General features: G+C 33.2%; 2 protein-coding genes across 4 annotated transcripts in view; both read left to right on the forward strand.

Annotated features, from left to right (window-relative positions):
- The window catches only part of LOC121375993 (lethal(3)malignant brain tumor-like protein 3), a 33,609-nt gene extending 25,870 nt beyond the window's left edge, over positions 1-7,739 (forward strand). For both annotated transcript variants that reach the window (XM_041503743.1, XM_041503745.1), the window contains exon 17: positions 449-7,739. In XM_041503743.1, coding sequence (XP_041359677.1) covers positions 449-577 — 129 coding nt within the window. In that variant the 3' untranslated portion in view covers positions 578-7,739. The remainder of the gene's footprint in view (positions 1-448) is intronic.
- Positions 7,740-13,697: 5,958 nt separating this feature from the next.
- Positions 13,698-14,104, forward strand: part of LOC121374104 (serine/threonine-protein kinase ICK-like) — a 46,551-nt gene continuing 46,144 nt past the window's right edge. The window contains exon 1 of one of the 2 annotated variants that reach the window (XM_041501038.1): positions 13,698-13,741. The gene's annotated coding sequence lies outside the window, so the exon portion shown is untranslated. Of the gene's footprint in view, positions 13,798-14,104 lie in introns of both variants that reach the window. The other variant, XM_041501037.1, reaches the window with a different exon arrangement.

The following is a 14,104-nucleotide window of genomic DNA, read 5'->3' on the forward strand; positions in this document are numbered from 1 at the left end:
GTGCACCACGACTGGTACAACAAAGGCCATGGTATGTGCTATCCCGTCTATGGGATGGTGCATATAAAAGATCCCTTGCTAATTGAAAAGAGTAGTCCATGAAGTGGCGATGCGGGTTTCCTCCCTCAATATCTGTGTGGTCCTTTACCATATGTCCGACATCATATGACCATAAATAAAATGTGTTGAGTGTGTTGTTAAATAAATCATTTCCTTTCTTCATCCTTCATTGGTGCATTTAATAATGTATTTTGTGAACATTTAAAAAAAAGAAAATGTCTGTTACATAATGAAAACAAATATGAAATTTGATTTTTCTTTTTTCTTTTCTTTTTTTTTGAAAAAGGAAAAACTGAATAAGAAAAACAAATATCAAATTTGTATCTTGTGTGTATATATGTGAATTAACCATTTTTGTCTCATTTTGATTTTGATTTCTTCATTTCAGCAAATTGATGGCGAAGCCTTCCTGTTGCTAACTCAAACCGATATAGTGAAGATAATGAACATTAAACTAGGACCAGCTCTCAAGATCTTCAACAGTATTCTAATGTTCAAAAACGCAGCAGAAGTATAGGAACTGACACAGGACTATATTGTTAAAGGACTATGTATTAAATGACCTGACAAAATATGGCCCAAAAATATATACATTTTATTTATCCCAGAATTTACTTTATTCAACCAGATCCATAGTCCATATTTTATTTGTTATCAATATTTTAGTGTATAATTATGGCCATGTAGCCATAAATTTGATTATAAAAAGAGCTTTTGGCTAATGCTAGCTGTGTAGAATGTTTGAATAATGGCATGTTGTAGGTAGCACTATACAAATAACATCTGGCTGGGTCAAAGTTCAAAGTGCACCTAACTTTTGATAGTGTAGTTAATACTACCAGTTCTGTCATTTGTGATAAATGTGACAGTGTTGTCAAAAACAAAGTTTTATATAGACAATAAATGTATGCCATTTTATTTCAGACAATATCACTTGACAAGTATCTTAAACTTGTACTTGTAACATGGAGTACAACAGTTTTGTGCAAAATAAGGGGTGTTGTAAAATGACATCCTTTATATCAAAAATAAGCTGTCAAAGGTTCCACTTTCTTTGTTACTACCGTAGTATTTTGGAAGGGAAGGTCTAATATTCATATTTATGGGTCATAGTATGGTTGATATACTGCATGTAGTATTTAAAGCCACATGTGTTAACATTGTTGCCTATGGAATTCTATTTTGTATAGTCCAACCTGTAGCAAGAATTAGCTGAAAAGGAACAGTGATATATTGTCTATTTCAAATTATGTGATCTGGGCCACTGTGTCTTTAGCACACAGCTCTCAGTATGTTTAATTATATTTGTATGTTCTAAAATACTTCAGACCTATAGAGACTGATACTGATATTGCATTCATTTCAATTTTTTTCAATTTCAACTTATTTTCTTGCTTATACCCAGTTACGGTTCAAGTATGCTGTCCTCGGCTATCTGGGTTGTCTGTCCAGGACAGTGGGTTATTTGTTAGTGGTTAGTGAGAGAGAAGAGGTTATAGTGACCTTACACCTACCCATTGAGCCCCTAAGAACTCTCTCTGGATGGGAGTCGTTACTGGGCTGTGAACCCTGTACCTACCAGCCTGTAGTACAATGGCTTAACCACTGCGCCACCGAGGCCCTGATATTGCAAGCATCATGAGGTCATCAAATGACATGAATGATTAGCTTGTCATGTATCATAGTAATTTTAGGATAATTTTATTGATTTCAAAACATAAGTGAATGTGGTATGCAGATAAAAGAAAACTAAATATGGCAAGTACATTTATCTGTGTCCTTTTGGTGAACAGAGAAAAGTAGACATAATGTTAAAGAGGTTAAAATTATGTTTTAAGATATTAATATTTCCCTCTCATTTTTTAAAGGTTTTTATTTTAAATAAGAAATTAGTGTTTAAGCACTAAAAATGTTGATGACAGGTAAATGTTGGGTGTTTTTTTTTAATTCTTTCCTTAAATTGTTGGCAGGGCTAGCTCTGGGTGAGCAGAAAATTTCCCTAAATTATCTCTTAAAACCCTTTCATTTGGGGGAAAAAAAGAAGCAATTATTACATAAATTTATTTCGTCAAATTAAAGTAACATTCACAATTGGCAAAGCTAGCCTTGGTTGGGATTGTATTGAATGATGAATATAAAACAGGCTATGTTTCTCCTAGAATATATTGAATATATTTGTTATACCTTTTTTAAATGAGTGTTCTTGTGGGTGGGGCAAAGAAGTCACTTGTTTCCCCCTAGATCTAGACCTGAAATGTTCTGTACTGATATTCACCAGTTAAAAGTATATGCTAGCTTTACATATTTAAAATATTGGTATTTACCAACATTTGCTATGATGAATTTAATTTATAGAAAGCAAGAAATTACATTTTACAACATAAGGTTAAAAACATTTCCACATTGACAAAAATGCACAAACAAGAGAATCAAACCAGAGATCAGCTAAACGTTTTAATACAAAGTCCTACAAAGTAATTTGAAAATAACATGTTACAAAATGATTAATTGTTTGATATTAATATTTAAATGATCTGATTGGATCATACAGTTGTTCATTGTAAGTAATTATCTCATTTGATACCTGACTGGTGTTTATATATTCAGTCTATACACTTCTATACAAATGACATATGTCGTCAAAAATGCATTTAAAAAGTGTTGCATTTATCAGCATTTGTAATGATGAAGTTTACTTACAGACTATGGGAACATTTAGATTTTATTTTTTCTGGGGGAACCCTTCTAGAAAATAAGTTGCTTTGAACTCTTGATCTCAATTCGTCGCGTGCCTGCATATGCCTGACCATACCTATACTTTATAATATTATATGCTAACATCTGTTTCCTCCTCTCCCACCCCCCACCCCCTTCTTCCCAGACACACATGCTTTTTTATCCTTAGACTCGTTGATTTCTATATTTTTGGAAATTGACATGTATTTTGTATAACAAAATATTAGGTTTTCTATTCACTGTAATTATCTCCAGTAAAGTTGATCATATAGAATTCATTTCATGCCAGTGGGTTTGCTAAATAGTGAGGGCCGAATTTACGAAGCCTGTTTTTCTTAGACGCAGGTGTTTAAGCGTTGAAAATGTATGTAGTTACACGTGTGTAAGACATAAACAGGCTTTGTAAATTCGGATCTGAATATTTACACATTGATAACTAGAATATGTGAAGGATCATGGTGTTAAATTTGGTTTTGATGACCACCAAGTTCTGTTCTTTTGATATAATATTATTGTTTGTAGAATGACATAGGTAAGTTAGAACTGCATCCATTGTGGAAAAAGATACATTTACATAGCTTTTAGTATTCATTCTTTTAGTTTGCCACATACATTTTTTTTTAAGTCCAATATCTTGTATAAGTAATTTACCACAGCAAATGTGGAAGATTTTTTTTTTAATGTTTTTTTTACAACCATTATTTGAATGTTCAGAATCTGCATTGTTTTCAGAAATTTCAAGAAAACATAAAATGCATAATAAATAGTACCTCAAAAACATGAAAGGGTCTATAAAAAAGAAATCTGACCAGTATTTAACAAACAGTATTCATGTTTTAAATGAGATATCGAATAAAGTGTAGATCAGAGTTGCCCTATGTGCATTTGATATATGTGCTATGGTATATTCTGTCTTGTGATCTAGGATGGGAAAATTTTGATATAAAAAAATAGGTATGTGATGCTCAGTATTCCTTCCTAATTTCTTATTTGTATGTTTTCATTTTGTCATATAAATGTTTTTCCAGGTTATCAATCTGTGTCCATATTTTTGAAGAGTTGTTTCTGCCAGAAAGACATTTTTGGGTATGGCGCTATAGAATTGAATGTAACCAGTCAACAGAAGAAAATGGGTTAAGTTAGAGTTAGGGTTAAGAAAATCATACATTAATGAAAAACAAAATCCATTTTACTCTTTGGCAAAAACCCAGTGAAGCTATCTTTCTGCTACTAAATCGTAAATCCATTGTAAGCTATAAAGTCATTATGGTGTGTGCTGCCGTGATGTCATATTCTACAATGGTTTTACGATTTAGTAGCGCTACTTAAGATGGCTTCAAAAATACGGACCCAAGTTACACCATTTGATCTGGTAGGATTGTAGCTAATTCCATCATTTTGATTTTACAATCAATCAATTTAATTGAATCTTGCGGTGGTAATTCTCTGAAATATGGTAATTGCTCATTGGCTACGATTGTTGTTATTTACTCATAGACTTATTATAATAATTGTTATATGGTGATCATCTGTCATTTATTCAAGTTACAGCCATCGTGATTTGTGTCGAATCATCCGGTGTTAATGCTTATATATTCTTCAGTTCATCCAAGTTATTGTGGTGATCATGCTTTCAGATTTAGTGACATTAGCTTAGTAAATAAAATTGTGTACAAGATTTTGTGTGTTTGCTTTTCAAAGCACACATTGTTGTTGCAAGCAGCTGTTTCTTCATTTTTATGGTGCTATATAATGTTTTATTTTAATAATTAACTGTCATTGTAAAAATTACATTACACTGTCATATTGACAGCATATTTGTACATAATAGATATGTATATCTGTTAATCAACTGTGTGTGCATGTAGTTCAAGATGTATAGACAGCATTTTAGTCTGATGATCTGGTTTTGGACAAAAGAGGCTAGATTAATGACTATAAGGAAGTAATAAGTAAAAGAAAAAGCTGTAGCAGTTAAAACGAGATCTGAAGACAGGAATGTTAATATTAAATAAGTCTCGAATTGGTCATCTATGGAATTGTGCGCAAATAAATGAAAATAATTACAGGACCCGTGCTTATAAAACTTTTAAAGTCTTGACTCGAATCTCTAATTATTGGACGTCACATACATGCAATTTGTATGACATTGCCATAATGTTAAAGTCTTAGACTTTGTTAGAGTCTAGTCTCTAGAAGGTTTATAAGCAAGGAGACAGGTCTGTACCTAACCTACAATATTTAGAGGAGTAGTAAAACAAGAATTGGGACACACATGGCTTGATTTGGAGAAAGCCACCACAAAAATAGTCATTGAAAATCTGCCCAATAGGATGACAGCATGACAAAAACTTTTGAATTAAAAGGGAAGTGAAAAATGTTTTAGGGGGCTAATTGTCTCTCGTCTTTCCAGTATTAGATACTGAGTATTTCCCTGTGAAAGTAGACTTGATACTGTTTTAAAGTCATCTTAGTAAGAACTATAGGCTCAATAATACTGTTACTTGTTGCCTGTTTTTATTTGTCCCATAACATTTGGCAGATGATAATATTGATCATGCTGTTTCTGTTAACAAATCACTGTTGAAAACAGTATAACTGTCGAAACTGCAGTACCGAATTTGTTTCTAGTCATGGTACGTTTTAACAAAAGCAGCTGTGAATTAAATCAGGTTACTAGTAAGCTGAAATTGTAATTACATGACAATTATAAAAAAAAACCCAATGAATTCCAGGGCTAGCTCTGGGTGAGGAAAATATTTTGCCAAATTGTTTATTAAACTTCAAAAATTGCAGAAATCAACATTTTTTTTCGAACATATGTCAATTATTACATAAAATTATTTCGCCAAATTAAAATAAAATTTGCCAACTGCTTTCAAAATTCGCATTTGGCGAATTTGGCGAGTGCCAGAGCTAGGCCTGAATTCAGAAAAAGGTTTCAAATTATTTGTATATAAATTTTATTTTCCTAGCAAAATCTTATCGTACATAGATTTTTTATTTCCTGTCTTTCATGCTTGTTACAAATAATCTAGTGCTATTTTAGTGTATAGATTGACTGCACATAAAAAAACTCAACATATATGTATATAAATATATTGGTATTTTGTTGTATTTGTTGCTTTGATGTAGATATTTAGTTACGATTAGGCATTAAAACATGTTTTATATATTACCATTAAAGGTATCTGTGTTTCCAAGGATTGGGCTTTTTGTCCATTCTAAATAACTGACAAGATATTTTTCAGATGGAAACAGGTGGTTTTCCTCCATCCCGATGAGTCCAAACTTTATTAAAGGTGATCTGTGTTGTATCAGCCTGTAGGCATTTGCATATTAAAAAGTATAGTGATAAGCTATTGTCAATACATTCAGTATAAAAAAAAGTATAGTGATAGGATATTGTCAATACATCCTTTCGACTCTGCCTGTGTAAAGATATGATTTTTAAAATGTTACGTTTTTGTCATTCAGATTATTGTTATTATTATACAATATTTGTGATTTGGAGCCTAATTCACTAAACTCTAGCAACTTTGCGATCTTGCAGTGCAATGCTAAAAGACTTAAAAGGAGGATGTTTTGCTGTCTAGCAGAGCCTAAGAGATCTTTGTGAATTAGGCCCCTGGTGGTATAGGGCGTTCCTTAGTAAGATGATGACTTCAATGAGAATCCTCTATAGAGAAAACCTCTTCCTTGTTTTTCATTACTCTGTTTTCATGCAATTGTAAGCTTATGAGTCTGCCCATGTAAAAGACCATTAGAGGATGTAGTGGTTTAACATTATCATGTCTAGACAGTATTTCTCATTTTGAGTTCATGTGTGATTCGACTCTGCTCAAAGTAAAAGTTAAATGCATCATGTCTAGAACTTGTGCCTTGAAATTGCACTATTTGATAAAATATATGGAGCTTATAATTTAACCTTTGCATTTTGCAGTCATGTATTGTAAAATATAGTTATGCCTTGAAATTGCACTATTTGATAAAATATATGGAGCTTATAATTTAACCTTAGTATCATTTTGCAGCCATTATGTATTGTAAAATATAATTTCCAGTTTTGAATAGTATTGGTCTGTTACTCATGGGTGTGACTAGGTGTTTCGAAAAGTGCACTCGATTCTGTGTGCTAAAGTGTGAAGCTTATTGAAAATGTTTACTGGTTGAGTATATTGCACACAGGTAAAATATTTGAGTACTTGGTGCATAGGTAGGACAAATGGGTTTTCAGCTGATAACCTTATTTATAGGTAGGTGAGATGTATACTACTCGGTTGAGCACACAGGGTAAGTATGTACTCAACTGAGTATGTTTTATATAGATAGGGAAAATGTGTGCTCAATTGATTACATTATGTATAGGTAGGTGAAATATGTACTCAATTGGATACATTATATAGTGATTAAGGAAATATATGCATTCAAATGAGTACTTATGTATACTTGAGTATATTATGTATAGGTAGTGGAAATGTGTAATCAGTTGCTTATATTGTGTATAGAAAGATGTTTGTAAAATTTTAGTGGTTTATAACATTCAAGTGAAGATTGTTAGGTTATGTTTAGAAATGGTAAGAAAGGATATACTGAATTAATATGACATGTTAATGTTTAGTGACTGGCTGGGAAAAAAGATTACCTGCACTGTTACTTGAATTTGCAGTATGTAATGCCATAGGTGTGTGAGATGGGGGTTAACTAAGCATTTTTTCAGGGTATAAACACTGAATCTTAGCAAGTAGATACTTGTGATACATTGTATTATTTTAGGTTTTTAACATTTATATCTGCTGGGTTTATTGCCTGCAATTATGTTATTAGTTTATTTTTTTTTCATTTCAACTTATTTTCGTGTTTACATCCAATTAAGATTTAAGCACGCTGTCCTGGGTACACACCTCAGCTATCTGGTCAGTCTGTCCAGGACAGTGGGTTAGTTGTTAGTTGGTTAGTGGTTAGTGAGAGAAAAGAGGGTGTAGTGGCCTTACACCCTACCCATTGAGCCCTTAAGAACTCGCTCTGAGTGGGATTCGGTACCGGGCTGCGAACCCTGTACCTACCAGCCTGTAGTCCGATGGCTTATCCACTGCACCACCGAGGCCGGTTGTTATTAGTTTCTTTCTTTCGTGTTACTTTATGCTATATATAGTCTTCATATGGAAACCAGATCATCTTTCAATTTTCAGGATAAATTCCTTCTAACTCCCCAATAAAGTACCATCCCATAAGCCTATGTGTAAGGCAACTCTGGCATTTGTACAGGCAACAAATAATATGTTGAAATTATTTCTATAATAAAGGGTGGGATTAGATGGTCAGATAGAAAAACTATTGATCACAATTTAAGGTGTCTTGATTTGACATAGCCAATGTATAATATGAGCTCTTTTGAAATCTATAATATATTTGTTTTAAAGGGACATTCCTGAGTTTGCTGCAATTTTAAAGATGTTATTGACTAACAAACTTTTTGTAGACTGTAATTACATATCAAATATATCTGTCTGCATAAAATATTAGTGGCTGTATATTAAACGTGTTTTTGATCGTTCTAATATTTGTACTAGGTTAAATTTCATTTTATTTCCTCAAAAAGATTTTTTCGTACATACGAAATTATTTGATGACAAAATCCAGTTTGGGCTTCTTACAAATATTAAGACGACCAGAAACACATTCAATATACAGACACTGATATTCTAAACAAAAAACATATATTTAATATGTAAGTTTAATCGTAGAAATATTTGATTAGTCAGAAACATCTTTCAATGCAGCAAACTCGGGAATGTCCCTTTAAATCACATTGTAGCTTATTGTGCAGGCATTTTTCCAACCTTTCTGACTTTGTCGCTTTGCTTTCTGGTATGTGCTTTATATTTGCATTGAAATACCTGAAGTGAGATGGGCCTTGTATAAATATGTTCTTGTAAAACCTTTAAAGTCTTAACACATCTTTTTAACAGCACCTTGAAACTTTAGCAATGTGACATGCATGTCACATTAAAGTCACAGATCCTAGTTTCAATTTGTGAAAATGGACACTAAGTTTGATTTATCTACAAACCTGTAACACATCTGGATAAAGATACAATAGAGTGAAACTAGAGTCTATAAACAACAGCTCATCTCCATAACAATTGCTTCTCAGAGGTGTGTGTCTAGAATTATTTTTTTAAATGCATTTCATGGTATTACAAACACCAGTTTGACCAGAGACACTTTGGATGTATGAAAATAGATAATCTCAACAATAAAGTGCAAGCAATGTCTAATTTAAGTTGTCAAAAAATGGCTGTAATAGTGATATATTGGAACATGATTTATGCTGCTGTTCACTTAATGGGAATTAAACTTTGATTTGGTGAATATATTTCAGGATTAATTTCTCCAAAGAGAAAACAGCATGCATTTTGTAGATCTATAGTCATTTCGGTTGTTTGGCTAATTGTAATTTTAATTTGGCTACAGATTTTTTTTTACCAAATTTTAATATTAGTAATAATTTTCATGTTCAAGCCTAAACCTTTTTGTAATTTTAATTTGGCTACAGATTTTTTTTTACCAAATTTTAATATTAGTAATAATTTTCATGTTCAAGCCTAAACCTTTGTGGGAGTATGTGTAAATTTAGTCAATTGAAAAATCTATCAAAATAGTTCTTAGCTCAAAAAAAAACAAAAAAACAAATCATGTCCAACATTTGTTAGTGCTATGTCAAGCAAATATTTATGGGAAAACTTAAAAATTAATATATTTGTGAATTTTCACTACTTTTAGAAATATTTATTAAAAGTTAGACTAGCTTATATAGATTTTTGTTAGTGTATTTCATTTTTAAGTCAATGATAGTGTGTGTGTGTTTTTGTTCATTCATGATTGTGTACATTTTATTTGACATGGTTTATAAGCAGCTGGCATAATACAGTAAGGGTGTGTAAGTATATATACTATTATATATTAAAATCACAGACCCTAGTTTAAAACCAATGAATTAGGACACCAAATTTGATTAATCTGCAGACCTGTAATATATCTGGATAAAGTTACCATAGCGTGAAACAAAAGTCTGTGATGTTGAAACCAGGATATGCCCTTTAAAAATAGACTGGAGTAATAGCTATTACTTGTCAGAGGTACATGCATTTTTAGAATTATAAAAAATGCAATTCTTGGTATTACAAACACCAGGATGTACATAAACACTGTGGATGTACGAAATGGATATTCTAAACAATAAAATATAAATAATGTCCGATTTCAATTAACAAAAATGGCTTTAACAGTGAAAAATAAGCCATTATAATGTTTTAAAACTAGGGTTTGTTACTTTAAATGGCCGTCCAGTGTTTGGCTACCATTAAGCCACAAAGTCCACATAAATGCATAATATTGAATCTACAGCATATTAAAGCAGGTGTATTGAAGCAGTTATGGATGTACCAGATGGGAAGTACCATAATTATTACATTTTATGTCTTAATGGTTCTGCCATATCTTGCCAGTTGCATGTATGCATTACCCTATATGATACTGTTATTGGTAGGTATATAAAAACAAATGACTATACAATTTTTGTGTAACAAAAGTACAGCAGCAAAACAATGTTACCATTTGAATTGCTGTGCTGCATTACTGCAATCTAGTAGTACCCATCCAGTTTGGGTCAGTGAGAAGCAACCCTTTTTTGTTTAGAAATATGTTGTGAGTACTAAGTAACTCAGCATATTCACCAGACATAGCACCCATTGAAATCTGTTGTGAGATCAGTTAGGGACAGTGATGAATAAATAATTTTTGTTTAGAAGTATGATATGAGTATTAGAAAAGTCAGCATATTCACCAAACTTAGTCCCCGTTGAAATATGTTGTGAGATCACTTGAGAAGAGAGGGTGGGTTTTCAGCCATCTGTATCAGTGCCTTGTGTGAATAAGACAGGCCGTACTTGTAGAATTTGTCAGAAAGCTGTAGTAATATGCTTTAAAGTGTTACTTTTTAAACTTGGGTTCCATATGTACAGCAAACTTAAAAAATAAAAAGTGAAATAGATGTTTATGATTCCTTATATCGTGATGTTTATGTAGATTTTTTTTTTTTATGCAGGTGCTTATGCAACAAATCCGGTTGCACCTTGGTGCGATTTCTGCCAGATAGGTTTACGAATTGAAGAGAAAACAATGTTGTGAAATAAATAAAAATGCACTGATGTTTATTTGGAATCTGACAGGAACAAATGACATAACACACCAAAGCTGGGTCTGTGTCTGGGTGTGGCAAAGTCACCATGTCTGGTGCATTTTGACGCCTGGGTCTGTAACTGTTAATAGTTATTGATATACATTTATATTAACTGTGTTCATATCTTTAGATATATTTTCTTCCGTAAACACCAACAATAATTATTAGAATTCTACTTTGATTGATATATATTTTTCCTTGTTTTTTTATTAAGACAAAAAAAAAAAAAAATACTGCTTGCACAGGCACTAGCTTAGCTGCCAGTCTGGCAGTATGAAAATATAGTGCATGTTCTGTCATCTGATGCCAGCACAAACACTGTTTTGTCACATTCGATTCAGTACGTTTAATTTTTTACTAGTACCATACTCACTAGACGCAGACCCAGTTTCGGTGTGTCTTGGGCTTAATTTTGCTGCAACTCTGCAGTACATGTGGAATCCTAGCTTTATTTTATCATCTTTCACCATTCCATATAGATGTATCATGAATTTGTTGCAGTTGTATATATATATTGTCGCTTGTTGAGCCTTGTTAAATGAACATTGTTAAGTTTTTGCAATATTGTGTGTACTCTGTATGATCTATGGGGATTACATTGACCCATTACTTGTCTTGAGTAGTGCGTATACATTATAATTAAAAATGTGTTATGGGGTGATGTACATAAATACAGCTAAATGTTAGTAATACAATGAATGTACATGTAAGTTCTAACTGGGTATGTTTCTCTTTTACAACTAGATATGTCACATGCATATATACACTCTATGATTCTACATTTTATGTTTTTATATTCATGTGTAAAAACTTTCAGTCATAGCCCAGTAGTGGGATGTAATAAAACTATGTAAAAAAGATAGTGAGTGTGGTGTTAATTTTTTGTTTATGCTATGTGTATCCGTATTTGTGTGCATGCATGCTTGTGTTTGTCTCTCTCTCTGTGTGTGTGGGGCGGGATGTATCCCAGTGGTAAAGTACTTGCTAGATGCACAGTTGATCTGGGCCCCGTTCCACGAAGCGATCTTAGTGCAACGATCACCTTAAGTACATAAGGTAGCTATGCACTTACGGTGATCTTAGGGCTATGATCGTTTCGTGGAACGGGGCCCTGGGATCAATCCCCGTTTGTTGGCTCACTGGTCTATTTCTCATTCCAGCCCATGCACCACGGCATATATCAATGGCTGTGGTATGTGCTGTCCTGTCTGGGATGATGCATATTAACAGATCCCTTGCTACTAATGGAAAAATGCTGTGGGTTTCCTCTCTAAGACTACGTGTCACAATTACCAAATGTTTGACATCCTATAGCCAATGATTTATAAACAGGTGTGCTCTTGTGGTGTCATTGAACCAATTAAACGTGTGTGTGTGTGTGTGTGTGAGAGAGAGAGAGAGTTTGTATGATGAACAACCTTGTCTACTAAGTTAAAATGTAGATTAGTGTTATCACTTCATGTTTTTCTCCATTTAGGGGTTGAAACGTAGCCCAGTTGTAAGATGCTCGTGCGGTCAGCGTGGGATCGATCCCCGTCAGTGGGCCCATTGGGCTATTTCTCGTTCCAGCCAGTGCACCACAACTGGTATATCAAAGACTGTGGTATGTACTACACTATGGGATGGTGCATATGAATGATCTCTTGCTGCTAATTGAAAAGAGTAGCCTATGAAATGTTGACAGCGGGTTTCCTCTCTCAATATCTGTGTGGTCCTTAACCATATGTCTGACGCCATATAACTGTAAATAAAATGTGTTGAGTGCGTCATTAAATGTAAGTATTATAACATTTCTTTCTTTCTCCATTTAGCACCAAAATTAAAAACTCTTAACCTTAAGTTCAGAAACATCCGTCCTGGGCAGTCACATCTCAAGACAAATGCAGTTCCAAGACATCGTTAACATCAATCTGTGAGAATGGTTCAGTCATATTGAGTTCTCAAACATTGTGATATACAGTGAATCGTCTCAAAATCGGACCCTCTGTAAACCGGAATTCCCTCAAAACCGGACATTTTTCACGGTCCTTTTTTAAAAATCAGTATAGAACTTAACCTCTCTAAAGTGGATACCTCTTAAAACCAGACATTTTATGTGGTTCTTAGGGTGTCTGGTTTAGAAGGGTTTCACTGTATATTTGTCAGAATTGATTTGCTGGTGTATGTCAATGATATAACAAAATTTGCGGTCATATTGTTCCTTACTTGAAAGATGTTAAGAAAGTACAAATAGAATTTGAACTTGGCATCTACCAGTCTTACTGTTGATAATGTACCCTTTTCAATGATCATGCTTTATACATTTTGTTATGATGTGTGTGTGTGTGTGTGTGTGTGTGTTTTGGGGGTATTTTTTGTTTATGTGTGTGGTTATTTATTTCCTACTTTTGCTTTTTCTTTTAATTTTTTTTCTTCTTCTTTCCTTATTATTATTTCATTATTACTTTTTGGTTCATATAATCTATATTAAGTTGGCTGGAGATGAATTTTAAAAAACGCTATTCAAACATATCCAACCATGCGTTATGTGTAGCCCCTTGAAACGTACATTGATTTTTATTTTTTTTAATTATTTTTTATTTAAATAGTTGATTATATTTATATATCCCAAATGAGGCCTCAATATTTATTTGCGTTACCATTTCCAGGTCACGTGCCAAACGGAGGTGAAAATAGCAACTGAAAACATGGCGCTAGTGTGTAAGTTTTCTAGTTGATGTATGTTTTTGGAAAACATTCTTTTGCTTTCGGATAAGGTAATTCGTTTGTGTATAGTGTGGGGTTTTTTTTATTGTAATAAGGATTAATAGGAATTTTTAATCATTACAAAATAGTGCGACGATTTCCTTCCCAAACCTATCTTAACCAAGACGGTGAAGGCTTTCTACTCTCAACAGCTCGGTCTGTGCCCGGTACAGTAGCCTAGGTGTTGGATACGAGGACTGGCCCCATCTGTAATATAATTATGTATCACTGATACTTGAAGTTGGAAATGATGTTTTGAGAAAGACTTTTAGAAAAAATATCCGCCCGATCTCCCCCTCCCCTAACCCTAACCCTAAC

This window comes from Gigantopelta aegis, chromosome 6 (assembly GCF_016097555.1).
Source record: "Gigantopelta aegis isolate Gae_Host chromosome 6, Gae_host_genome, whole genome shotgun sequence".
Classification (NCBI taxonomy): Eukaryota; Metazoa; Mollusca; class Gastropoda; order Neomphalida; family Peltospiridae; genus Gigantopelta; species Gigantopelta aegis.